This window comes from Brienomyrus brachyistius, chromosome 18 (assembly GCF_023856365.1).
Source record: "Brienomyrus brachyistius isolate T26 chromosome 18, BBRACH_0.4, whole genome shotgun sequence".
NCBI lineage: Eukaryota > Metazoa > Chordata > Actinopteri > Osteoglossiformes > Mormyridae > Brienomyrus > Brienomyrus brachyistius.
Window position 1 is genome coordinate 8767697 of NC_064550.1, and position 13026 is coordinate 8780722.

At 46.1% G+C, this 13026-nt stretch overlaps 1 protein-coding gene across 2 annotated transcripts; it reads right to left on the reverse strand.

Moving 5' to 3' along the window:
* Positions 1-365: 365 nt before the first annotated feature.
* sympk (symplekin) lies at positions 366-12937 on the reverse strand. Of its 2 annotated transcripts, none has more exons than XM_048984148.1 (27): positions 12808-12937; positions 12171-12304; positions 12014-12079; positions 11775-11828; positions 11401-11474; positions 11083-11209; positions 10667-10916; positions 9799-9969; positions 9426-9665; positions 9183-9334; positions 8917-9067; positions 7875-8115; positions 7644-7794; positions 6695-6930; positions 6244-6325; positions 5794-5907; positions 5458-5605; positions 5196-5356; positions 4557-4665; positions 3946-4046; positions 3706-3796; positions 3365-3466; positions 2914-3101; positions 1836-2012; positions 1561-1647; positions 1011-1193; positions 366-933 (listed from the first exon to the last, which is right to left on the reverse strand). In XM_048984148.1, exons 2-27 carry the CDS (start codon positions 12273-12275, stop codon positions 769-771), a joined length of 3726 nt encoding a protein of 1241 aa, XP_048840105.1. In that variant the 5' UTR covers positions 12276-12304; positions 12808-12937; the 3' UTR covers positions 366-768. The 2 variants fall into 2 exon arrangements, with proteins under 2 accessions (XP_048840105.1, XP_048840104.1); XM_048984147.1 differs by having other exon boundaries at positions 12171-12323; positions 12808-12931.
* Between the last annotated feature and the right edge of the window lie 89 nt (positions 12938-13026).

Here is a 13026-nt window from a genome sequence, read left to right on the forward strand (position 1 = left end):
GTGATGTCATAAAAGTTCCTGTAATGGCCAGGTGTCCCAATACAATTCATATACCATAGCTTTCAGTAATCTATCGTTTTATTTTTACTGATGCAACTACTAAAACAGTTCTGTGTATGTGAATGGCTAGCAAGAACACATATGTTTTATGTACTTCACTACTTAATGTGAGTTGCAAAATATTACAACTCAAATGTAAATGGATTCACGCAGCTAGCGTCCTTTATCGTATGGCAGAATACAACTGCAAGGTGAAACACAGCCATCTTCTCTGAATATTCAGAGATGTTAATTTTTTAATTTAGAGAAACAATATTCATTAACATTTATCGTTAAACGTACAATTTAATGAAAAGCATGAAACCAAGTGAAATGCAAGAATTTAATTCCAGGTATTGACTTCAAGTTTATATTTTTGCAATAAGCCATTTTATTTACTGGCATTATAATTCAAGTAATTTTTTGTTTGGGTTTCTAAAAGAAATTAATTAGAAGTGAATTCAACATGTACAAATTCATTTATTTTATCCCCATGAGGCTAGAAATTTTACAGGGAAACGTAAGAAAAACAGAAATTGCCCTCTAAACATATAACACATAAAAAAACTAGAGTATGATCCAGCTCGGATTTGACGGTTCTTCCTGAAACGGTAAGTATCATCCCTGTGCTCCTTTGAGGGACCCAGGTCCGCAAGCCCCGATCTTCTACAGCTCACTGTAGCTGAATAAGATAATTCAACTTGAGCGCACTCCAGCATTTCTCGTTTTTCATTCAGCGTCCCCAGGGTCAGTCTCTGCCTCTGCACTGGTGTCCTCCAGGACTTCTTTGGCCTGATCGGCTGTATCAGGTGGCTCCATGACGGCTCCTTCCATCTGCTCATCCACCTTCTCCACAGTCGTAGGTACAGAGCTCTCCGGCATGAGGCTTTCCCCCTAGACCACAGCAATTCATTTACGCAAATGTATCTTACAATAAAACACTTGATCAGATTTTTCAGTTTTCTGCACACCTGTGGAACAGCGTTTGCCACATTATCCTGACTGGCCAAAACAGGCTCGCCTTCCTCCATTGGCTCCAACTCCTCTTCCTCATTCACTGGATACTGCTGGTTCTGTAAATCCATGTCTTGCTGTGACACAGTTAGAGCTTCTGGTAACACTACTGGCACAGGAACTGGAATTGGAGACTCCATCTAGTTGCAAAGACCACAAAACAGGCACAAGGGTTTTGCTTGTAACTATTTTTCAGTGTGTACGACAGGCTAGCATCATGAGAGCACGGCATGGTAACTGTATCCTGCAGTGTGTACGACAGGCTAGCATCATGAGAGCACGGCATGGTAACTGTATCCTGCAGTGTGTACGACAGGCTAGCATCATCAGAGCACGGCATGGTCACTGTATCCTGCAGTGTGTACGACAGGCTAGCATCAACAGAGCACGGCATGGTAACTGTATCCTGCAGTGTGTACTACAGGCTAGCATCAACAGAGCACGGCATGGTAACTGTATCCTGCAGTGTGTACGACAGGCTAGCATCATCAGAGCACGGATCGTCACCTCTCGATCCACAGCTGCCAGTGGCTGGATCTCCTGCTTGATACTGGCCTCCAGGACCACCATGATGGAGGACGGGATGTGGGCTTGCTGGTGAAGCAAAGACAGATGTGTGAGTGGGGAGAGGCAAACCGGAAGCTCTACCAAAAGCACCACATCACTGGGCATTTATAACAGTTTATTATAAATCACTGGGGCACCGTAACTGGGAAATCCCGCCATGGACAATCACACCAAGCCAGTGAGGGTGAGAAGCTTAGGTCGGGGTGGGCGCTCACCTGGTGGGGAGTGAAGGAGTGAACGTGCTGAAGCAGGGGCTCCCTCATCTCGGGGCAGCGCTCGAAGACGCTGGAGAGCTGCGTGGGGGGGAGCTGCAGCAGCACGTTGAAGGACTGCGGCTTCGTGCGCTGACAGCACTTTACGAAGCCTTCCCACACCTTGGGGTACTTCCACACCTACGGGGCACATTGCGGGCACACACCCTCAGCTGGGCCGGTTACGAGCTGCCCTCCCAATGGTGGGATCAGTCTGCTGACCATGGGATTTGAACCGGCAACCTTCTGGCCAACACACGAGCTGCCCTCTCAATGGTGCAATCAGTCTGCTGACCATGGGATTTGAACCGGCAACCTTCTGGCCAACACACGAGCTGCCCTCTCAATGGTGCAATCAGTCTGCTGACCATGGGATTTGAACCGGCAACCTTCTGGCCAAAACACAGTGTCCTAACCCTCCGAGTCATAATTATAACAGTTATAATTATAGGACTTGTGTTATATCATGTAGTGTTCTCAAATTCTTGAAATGAAACAGCCATTTTCTGTCAGTCACATAAATTTAAATACCTGTCAATCATATTTGTACATTTAAAATTTGTGAAAAGCATGGCTCTCTCGATGCACGTGACACACAATGAAGATTTCACAGGTGAATTAGCATTTACACTACTTTCCCACTACATTTACCTACACGGTACAGAAAACGAAAATCCTGATGCCGAAGTTTTAGAGCTGAATTAGCTCCATCAAAAATGGTTGTCAAAGAGAATAAGTCATTCATCTATAACTGACCTGCGACCCTGGTGTTTGGTGGTTTAATGTCTGCATCGTACCCTTATTCACTAGGATGGACACATTGATCATTTAAAATATCTTCATTTTCACAGAGACAGGAAACAGAAAAATACGGGAAATACACTACAATTAAGACCAACTTATTCATGTCTGATGGGGCCATTGCCGTATTGCATGCATTCAAACGTCTCCATGTTTTTCTGATGGGAACACACAACCGCATCCCCGAAAGCACGCAATACCACACGCACACACCAGGGGGCGCACATCGGTGGAGGCTGACCTGCTTCTGAATGAGGCGGGACAGGATGTTCATGACGAAGCCGCCCAGCCGCGGGTACATGGTAAGCGACTGGATCACAGTGCGCATCAGGAGCATGGGAAGGGGATTCTGCTCCATCAGCTGCTGCATCACCACAGCTAGCACCTCGGACGTGTACACGTTCTTCTCCCCAAAGCAGAGATTGGTGGCTGGGCAGAGAGAGAGTGTCGAGGGTTAATCGTCGACATGTGCGTCTCATGACGCCATCACCGGACTCCTGGCTGGCTGAGACTGTGCAGCTTATTGTCAAGAAAACTGACGAAAGAACAGAGTACGAGTTAAAAAATAATAGCTGGAGATGATTTACGTTCACGTCTTCTAGAGGGAGAGTAATCGATAAAAAAAAAAGCATCGAGTCTGCGTCCCAATGTGCCGAGACAGGAGCAGAAAGAGCGAGGGACGTGACGGTTACCTTTGATGATGGACTTCATGTCACACTTGGTGGAGTCAATATTGTGTAGAGAGATGAGAAGCTCGCCAGGAGTAAGGGGAGACATGGAGGAACTGCCTTCACCTGAAGAGGAACCGTTTGGGTACATCACCGGCTCATCCAGGGGCAGGGAAACCACAAACCGCCCGAGTGGACATTTATCCCCTACGCGTACTTACACAGCCTAGCGCTAAACCAAAGCTCTGACCTTCACAACAACGTTTTGCAGTTTTAAAGCAGCTTCTGATGCTGCATAGGTCATAGTTTTAACATGCGGCTGCACACAGGCCATCCGCATGCAGAAAAATGACAGAGGTCCTTACTGTGCTGTGTGCCCAGCAGACGATTGAACACCTCCTTCACCACAATGGGGTTCAGTTTAATAAGCTTTGGCAGGGCCTGGATCACCTCTTTCTGTACGAAGCATAGAAGACGACACACCCATTAATTAGAACAACATTTCAAACACCTGTGCCTGGAGAAAAGAGGAACAGATGAATACAACTACCAAACCACTGAACCAACTGTGAAAACAGTCATAAGAAGCTAAAATGCAAGCAAACCTTCTCTAGGCCATTGATAACAGGGATGAGGAAGCGGACATCTGGAACCCGTTTGTGGTACAGGTCCCTCACCCTCTCCACCAGCTCTGGAGAAGGAGGTACTACGGCACAGGAGACTTCAATCAGCACTCAAAGATCCTTCAACATCATTTACTTCAATAGATCTACCCTTCAGCAGGACGTCAATCCAGTATTTTCAGTGATGCACTGACAAATAAAGCCGGCATCTATACTCCACACATTTTAGTACAGACAGTCCCCGGATTATAAATCCCCGGATTATAATCCCCGGATTAGAACCTTTCCCTAAATCTGCTGTTAAGTCGAATTTGTAGGCAAGTTGGAAAACAATACAGTCAAAAATAATACACTTATAACAACTACAGATGGTACTGTACTGCACCTAGAGCTGACGAATCACTGAAGCCACATACTGTTGAATTTTTAACATAATAGGAATTATGGTAGTCTGTTCATAAGTGCGAATTGTCCATCTCACGTCCTTAACTCAGGGAATGCCTGTATCATATCTTCTGTGTCTTTACAGTGACAGGACCATCAAGCCTCATTTACCTTCCCCAGACCGCACAGATACCCAGGTGTGTTTTTACCTTTATCAGTCAAGATGTGCAAACACCGTGTCACCAGTGTCTCCGCCCCCTTGGGGCAATTCTCCACCAGCAGCAGCAAATCTGGAGAGCTCATCCCCATTCCCCGTATCTGTGGCACAGAGATGACGCCCATCAGCACGTGACGGCATGAAGGCAGCCGGCCAGCAGCGGGCAACGGCAGGACAAACACAGATGGAGGCACCGCAAGAAGTGGGAAGAGGAGGAAAATATCTGACCCAACATCAGACGGGTACAGGAAGAACACAAAGGAGGAGGAGACATGGAGTGAATCTCAATATCCATACTTGACTGTACTTGTGATCTCATGTGTCCGTTTTAGTTCACCTTCCACTGCAGAAGACCAGTTCCAATGCTAAGAACACAAGTACAAAGGTTGGTAAAAAAAATAATAAAAAAATCCCTGATGTTGGTCTTGCTCCGCCCCAAATAACAAGGATGCATCAGTTGCATTCCTGCCCAACGACCCCAAGATAGTTCATGGAAGGCAAGTTAACAAGACCGGTCTTGCCCAGACCACAAGTACAGTCTTTGTGTTCATTGTATTGAGATTCACCCATGGACACGGCAAGGAAAGCTGCCGGTTTGGACGGTTTCCCAGAATGCATCGGGGAGTCCTACGGGCTGCTCGATGACGCGGAGCACGGTGCGTTTGATATCAGCGATGGCCTGGGTGTACACGGACGCCAGCTCGTGGACCAGCCGGTGGTTCAGTGGTAGGAGAGAGAGATACAGGTAGAGACACTGCCTGACAGTCTCCTCAGTCCAGGGAGAGGCGACCTCTGCAGGGGAGAGAGGTGAGTGCCGTCAGGCCGGGAGAGGGGGGACGCCAAGGGGTCCCTCTTGTTCTTGCTCCGCTACTTGCCTATGACCTGGCCCTCACCTGTGTCCTTATCTGCCCCAAAGAGCAGGGATGGGGGGTTGGGGTGCACGAGTAGCTGCATGTAGTTCAGCGCAAACTTTTCGATGTAGTCCCTCAGCTGGTCCCTCTCGTACATGCGCTTGATGAAGGTCAGAGCGTTGGATCGCACCTGTACACATGTGCGGGAGTCACACCACGGAACATCTGCCTCTTGACATTGATCTGAACTACTGAAATGTTAAAGGTCTGCAGAAACCTAGCCAGTAAAATTAAGTAAAGTAAATGCTGCTTGTAGCTATTCTAGCAAGACCTCAATCATGCCCGAATTAAGGACAGACCCCAGACTAAGAAAGTGACCTTTTCCTTCTCGTGGGAGCTGAGGTCCAGCAAGACATGCAGGTACTGGAACTGCCTGGAGGGTCGCTTCATGATGAGCTCCTTTAGGGTGGTCATGCCCAGATAGACCCGTGACTGCAACACACAAACACCGAGCATGTCTTGGAGCACCACGGCTGGCCCGATCCATTCTCATTTCATCTGACATTATGGCGAAAAGCAACCCGGATACAATAATTATATTTTTGTATTTTTTTGTCAGGTGAGAAGCATGACGTCCTAATAAATTAGAGGTTTCATGGTTTGCCGTTGCTTCGCCGCTCACCAAAGCGCAGAGAAATGTGAACAGGGAAGTGTGGTATCAGTCAAATGTAGAGAAACCAAAAAAGGATGCGTCAAGACAACACGTTATAACAGCGCCTTTCCGAAGATGTGATTTTACGGAGTAAGGAGCTAAGCAGTAGCTCTGACCTCGTCCTCACAGTAGCGCCGGATGACTTCGAGGGCGGATTCGGTGATTAGGGGAGCTTCCAGCACCAGTTTCGTAAACAGCCTGAGAGAACCAACAGAGAGAAAAGGGGGAGAGAGGAACCCAGAGCCAATCAGAACGAAAACGAAGGAATGTGAGGTCATAATTCAGAAGGGAACATATTAGGCTAATCTGTACTGTCCAGGACACAGACGACAGGACGATCGCCCTGTTGATGTTAGACGTTAATAGAGCTCTTGTTATATTCACGGCAAAGCCTACATCACATATAAAAAGTTTATAATTATTTTTTAAAAATCATAAAAATGAGAGGGTAACAGCCAGCAATAACGAGATTACAAATTATAAAATGATGCATGAGGCCCTTGTTGCTGCTCAGGAGGATTAATTTAAGGTGGGATAAGAGGGTGTTTTGGGGTTTAAGCTCCTCACCCGTCCCTCTGCTCAGGCTTCTCCTGCAGGCCTGACAGCAGAGTGATGAGGCAATGGTCATAGGTGTCCAGGGAGCTGGCGGGCAGCTGGCTGAGGTAGCCGTTATACTCCTGGTAAAGGAGCGAGAAGGCCAGGTCGCTGCGGCTACGCATGTCCTCCAAGATGAACTGCAGCACATCCTCCTTCATCGCACCGTCAAACTGGGTCACTAGCCTGGACAGCAGCTTCACCCGTACCTGCAGTGCGGGGGGAGAACAGGACGAGACACCTCTGTCGTCATAGGGGTGAGTCCATCGGACTGGCCAGGAACGTGGCGGCTGTCAGAAGCCCTCAGTCACGTATAACAGAAACTACTACAAACATTAGGGTTTGGATTAGGACCGGGCACCTAATCGAATTTCAATTTCAATTATGGTTTTGGCTTCCAACGATTATCAAAACAAAAACACAGACGAAATTATGCCGCATTTCGTTTCGCAGTCATGCTCATTTCGTCTTGTGTTATAAATCCCACGCACCCCTTTCCAGTCTCTTTTTGTATGTTTCTCAGTTGAACTAGTTCAAACAAAATCCACAGTAAAAAGACAAGTTTTTTTTAAGGTTACGTAAATGGTACATAATCATGATCAATATCGACCAAAATAATCGTGACTATGACTTTTGCCATAACTGAGCAGCCCAAATTTAGCTACAGAAGAAAAATACAAACTTAACTGAAAGAGAGGTAATGTTTGGATATCATCAAAACTAAGTATCCTTCCTTACCATACTTGGGCCATTGGCTAAACTAAGCTAAGCTAAGCTATCCATAAAAGACAAGTTATACTTTATTGATCACAGGGGAAAATAAAACATCCAAAGGATGTATCTTTATGCGAACAGAACACGAAAATGTAAAGCTGCACATTTTTGAAGGGAAACGTATGGCTGTGATGTCTTCTGGACCTACATGGGCCATCCCACTGCAAGCGATGGCTTTTTCAGCTTGAAGGATGCGCTTGACCGCCGTGTTGGTCAGCTTTTCCACCTGCACGTCACTGAGGGGCTGAATCACGTCGGCCAATCGGAACACCTTCTTCCGTCCAGTCGTGCCAGGTGCTCTGGGCACAGAAGAACGGTCACACGTGTGAGAGGAACCGACAGAACAGAGTCGGAGGAATATGGATGGACCGGTTCTCACTTGGTCTGTGTGGAGGGCAGGATTGGCTCAGGTAGTCTCTTAACTTGGGGAGCTTCCTCCACGTCGCTGGGCTGGCTCTTAGCCCCGTAAGCCCCCAGCACGGAGATCGCCTGTCCCAAGGACACGGCGGACACCTTGCGCTTGATCAAAAGGTCCCTGGCGTTTGACGAGGATTCAGGGCCGCCCTCTTCCTCTGCCCCCTCCTTCATCTCCTCATCTCTCGCTTTGCATTGCTCCAGCCCTGTACAGCAGAGACAAGAGGTGTTCAATATGCAAACCGGACGCACTTGTGCTCAAACTGATCAGCGACATACCCACCGCTCATCCTTGTCCTCAGACTTCTATCTTTCTTTCCTTGGCTACTCATTCGATTCTTTTTTAAACAACATTACAAGTTAACTATAAATAATGCTTATTGAGGCAAGTTCAGCTACACCACCAAGGCAGGCACTGAACTTGAATGATAAAACATCCAGATGTATAAACAGGGAAATATCATCTATTTACTTTTGGAACGTATGCAAATGAGGAGTAACACAAAAAGTAAGAAGAATGTCTTCCGTTCCTCAAAAATAATTACTGCCGTCTTGCCGGAGGGCGAGATGAACACTGCTTCACTTCCGAAACCCCCTGCCCAGCTCAGTTTCACTTGAGAAATAACATCACCACAAAGCTGCAACAATCTCATTTTTGAAATATAAATTGAATAATGAAACGCCTTGCTTCAATTGTCATAAATGCTACAGTATTAAAATAGGTAAATTGCTATTGTTTTATTTCCTATTACTTTTAAAATGCTCCACACATTTAAGCAGTTGTTAGTCATTTGTTATTTTCCTACTATAATTATATTATATAAATATAAAAACATATATCCCAGCCATTACCCAACCCCAAAAACAATCTGCCACTTAACACCGCATACCAGTTGACCTCTAGTGCTGAGGGAACATTATTTCATGCCACTCCTTGCATGAACCCACTTAATACAGTCCTATTGGTGGGTGCTGTTGAATGAAGGCGCAATGTGGGACTCTCTCACCGGGCCCAATTCCGGCAGAGGTCATCTGGGTCGCCATGAGCCTGCCCAGGTGCTTAATCTGCGCATCAGTGCCGGCGGATTCTACAGGCGTGTAGGTGGCCTGGAACGAGGCTGGCATGACGTCAGGCAGATATACCATGCTGATCAGCACCTGCAGACACATGGCTACGGTTAGTCCGGACTGAAGGAGGAGCAGAAGAGCAATGACTGAGCTGCCCGTCAGCATGACCTCCACCCGACCCCCCCCCCGAGGACCCGCGTCCTACCAGGTTGGCGACGTTCTCTGGGGTTAGCAGCGGGAGCAGGAAGTCGGCAGTGAGGTCGATGGCAGACTGGGTTCCGGGGACCAGCGACGGCTTTGGGGATGACGCTGGAGGGGGGTCCTCTTTATCTTCGTCATCCTCTATGAGATTGGGCTCTGGAGGAAATGGAAACCTGGCTGAATCATCTCCTACAGCACAATAGGCATCCGGGGCGGAGCCGGACTCCCTCCCCGACCCGGAGCTCACCGATCTTGATCTTCTTGCCCTCGGTATAGGCGTCGTGCCGGGCGCGCTTGCGTACGTCGCGCGGGGCCGGCGTGCAGCGGGCGATGTCACCCTGCGTCATGCCCAGGTCCAGCAGCAGCGTGCTGATCTGACCCTGAAACTCCAGGCTGCAGGGGTGCCGCAGGACGGACACCAAGTGCAGCTTCAGGTTCTTGCGCACGCTGCTCACTTGCGACTTGGCCAGCGTCGGAGGCAGGTTGGCTGAAAGGGACGTCATGGAATTCCCGTTGAGCTTACGAAACAGTGACCCAACTGACGCTCCCGTCTCCTCGCTATTCAGCGCCCGAGCGTCCTGGCAGCTGATCCACTCGACGTTGACGCCTGCACGGCTTACCGTGGAGAGTCTCGTAGGCCTGCACCACATCCGACATGAACATGGGCCGCTGCCGGGCCACTGTGGCCAGGGAGCCCAGGGCGGTGGTCAGGTTGATGCTGGAAATCGCAGGGTGCACCATGAACTTGAGAAGCTGTTCTAAGGCCGACTTTCCCTCCTCACACAGCGTTTCTGAGCGAACGAAACACAAAAGGCATCAGCAGATCCTTCAAAGGCTAACAATGTAAAATGATGTTCTCATGTCACATTTTGTCTGGTTGAACAAAACTGAAACCGTGATTAGAAATGTTACAAACTAGGAATACTCTGATCTGGGGTTCTGGGGCAGATCACAGATTGCTGATCGCTTGAATCAGAATCGGCCATCCTTTTTCTTTTGCCATCCAGAGATGAGTCTCACTTATTTTGTCACCTGACTGACTCTTTTGACCAGCCTTAAGGAGAGTGAAAATCAAACTACAGGTCGGCATCAGCTTTCGACCATGATCAGTTCTGACTGACCGATCGTAAGTCTATATGGTCATAAGCCCTTTAATTTATATGCAGAAATTATCATGCGTATAACAAACTGCATAATATTCCATCATCTTCAAGTCATATTGTTTCACTTTTCTTTTTTTAACCCTATCATCATTTTCTCGTGGAGATATCTGCAGTCGTAAAGTCGATCAGTTATAAGTTGCATAAGTCATGTCAACAACGACCTGTATTTAATATGAATGATCAGTGGCTGATGGTTTGCAGCATCTCTATTCAAAAAAGAAAAAAACGGAAGATTTCTAATTTAAATGTCGGGCCAAGGGCATAGGTAGGAATTCTGCTCCCCCCCACCAATCTGCCAGGGTATCCACCCTGGTACCATTCTCACCAGAGCGGATATACGAATGATCTTTTGGTATCTTGTCCAGACTGATGTCGCCCTCCTGTCGACGAGGCGTATCAGACTCTGCCGTCCGAGGGGACAGCGTGATGATGAGCGACTCTGTAAATTTGATTGCATGGGTGCGCACGCCGTCGTTATCGGAGTCCAAGAGGGCCAGCACGTCCCCTTTCATCTGCGTCACCATGTCCCAGCAGGCCTCCTGCATGTCAGACACCACCTTGGAGCGCACCAGCCACTGGCGGAGAGAAAGAGGTGACGCTCAGAACATTGTGGAAAACTTGCCAAGAGCAGGGCATGGTGGACAGTGTATATGGCAGTTAGTATAGCTTGTGTGTTGGATACACTTCTGTGAGATGCTTGCTATGTTGTGGAAACCATGTAACAGGTACGAGAATTAACACCTGCAAGGCCACTTTATAGAGCTGCGTGAGGGTAAGGATGGCCTTCTTCACCACGTTGACACTCTCATCTTTCAGTAGCATGTTCAAGTTGGCGATCAGCTTCAACAGCAGCTCGTTATCCCTCTTACTGAAAAATATAAATTAGTGCTGCTTACATATCATGGGTGGAGGAAACAAATGAGAACGAATTTTTCAGCTGATGACAAAGAAAAACACTTGCTGTTATTCATATTTAAAAACCGCAAAATCTTGAAACCATTCAAAGAAAGAAGTATATTAAGTGTAATTTTAATAATAATCTAGGGGATTTAAACTCACCAGGCCTCCTCAATAAATCCGATTACAAATTTCCGAACTTCCATCGATTTATCAGTCTGGAAAGCTATGATTTCCTGTAAAACAGAAATAAGAGAAAAAGACAGCAAATTACATTTACAAACCTTTATTCAACATCCATCCATATTCCAAATGCTGCAGGATACCAGTCCATCACAGGACAATCATAAACGTAGAGATGCCAATTATCCTAACTGCTCAGGGCAAACCAGCACAATAGAGAGAGAATATGCAAACTCCACACACACATAATGAAGGTGAGACTACAACCTGTAACCCTAGAGGTGAAACTACCGCTATATTTAATATTTATTTTTTAAAAATTGCCTCAGCTAAATGCTATAAACAGAACTTACATCTAAAAAATTGTCCAGAAGTGAAGGGTCCTTATTAATGATCAGTTCCTGCACCTGAAATTAAAAAGAACACAAATAAGTTACCTCAAAAATAACTTTAAAACTTTTCAGCAAATATACATAACAGCAACAAAACACACAAAATACACCTGCACAGAGAAATGGTTTCATGTGTCGCAGTCTTTCAAATAAGAAATGAAAGAAAGATTTTCATCCCGTAATAAAAGCTCAACAATAACCTGCTTCAAAACTGTAAGCTTGTTCTCAGTCGATATCAGTGCAGCTTGGTTCAACAGGTCCACCACCTAAAAAGAGACAGCGAAATTATTCAACCACAAAACTTAAACCATAAATCCATTACAAGACGTTTTGGAACACCGGGTGAAGAGACTACACCTTTTCACTAGTGGTCATGTCAATAGCAGCGTCTTCTTCCCCGGTGAAGAACTGGGAAGCCACCCTCGTCCTCGCGCTTGCATTTTCCCCACTGCCCGAAGCCATCCTGACATACAAGTGTCACTGGAGTGGATCTAATCAGAAGAAATTGTCCTTCAAAGACAGCAAACGCGCACACGACTTTAACTCAATTTTAACTATCATTATTTTTGCGTAGAGACGGAAAAAATACTCAGAAATTTGTTTCAAACTAAACATAATGCTTCTGAGTGAGTTTTCACAATGCAATACGTTCACTGTTACGTTTTTAGTTTCGTATTTAAAATAGGTGTAAATTAATGAAAAAGTACTTCATAAGTTGGCTACTTTCAGTACTGGTCAGGAAACAAATAAAAAAAAGAATCTGTCACAAGTAGCTTTGCCAACGTGTATTAAAAAGTATGCGATATTTCTTTTTCGTATTGAAAAAGGTAATGATAAAATAGATAAGACTGATACATCCTCTGCAATGGGTTGTTTCCAAGTAACATAGCTATCTGAGTGATGATGATGCTATCCGAAATAGATTTAAGGCAGTATTATTCCAAATCATAGTTCGCTAAATCACATATTAGAGGGCAAAAAACGTTTATCTAACCTGGATATGACACTGATCTCTTTGTAGAATGTGTTTCAGGTTGAAATCAATTATCACAAGAAACAACCGAACACACGAAAGGCGCCATGTTCACATGAGACGACAGGATCAGGAAATGACGTGGATATTTCAGATAATCATGGGAATTGTAGTTTTATTAGATTATCATTCTATTTCGATTCTTGCGTAATTGTAGCACGTTTTATTTTCACACAAGAT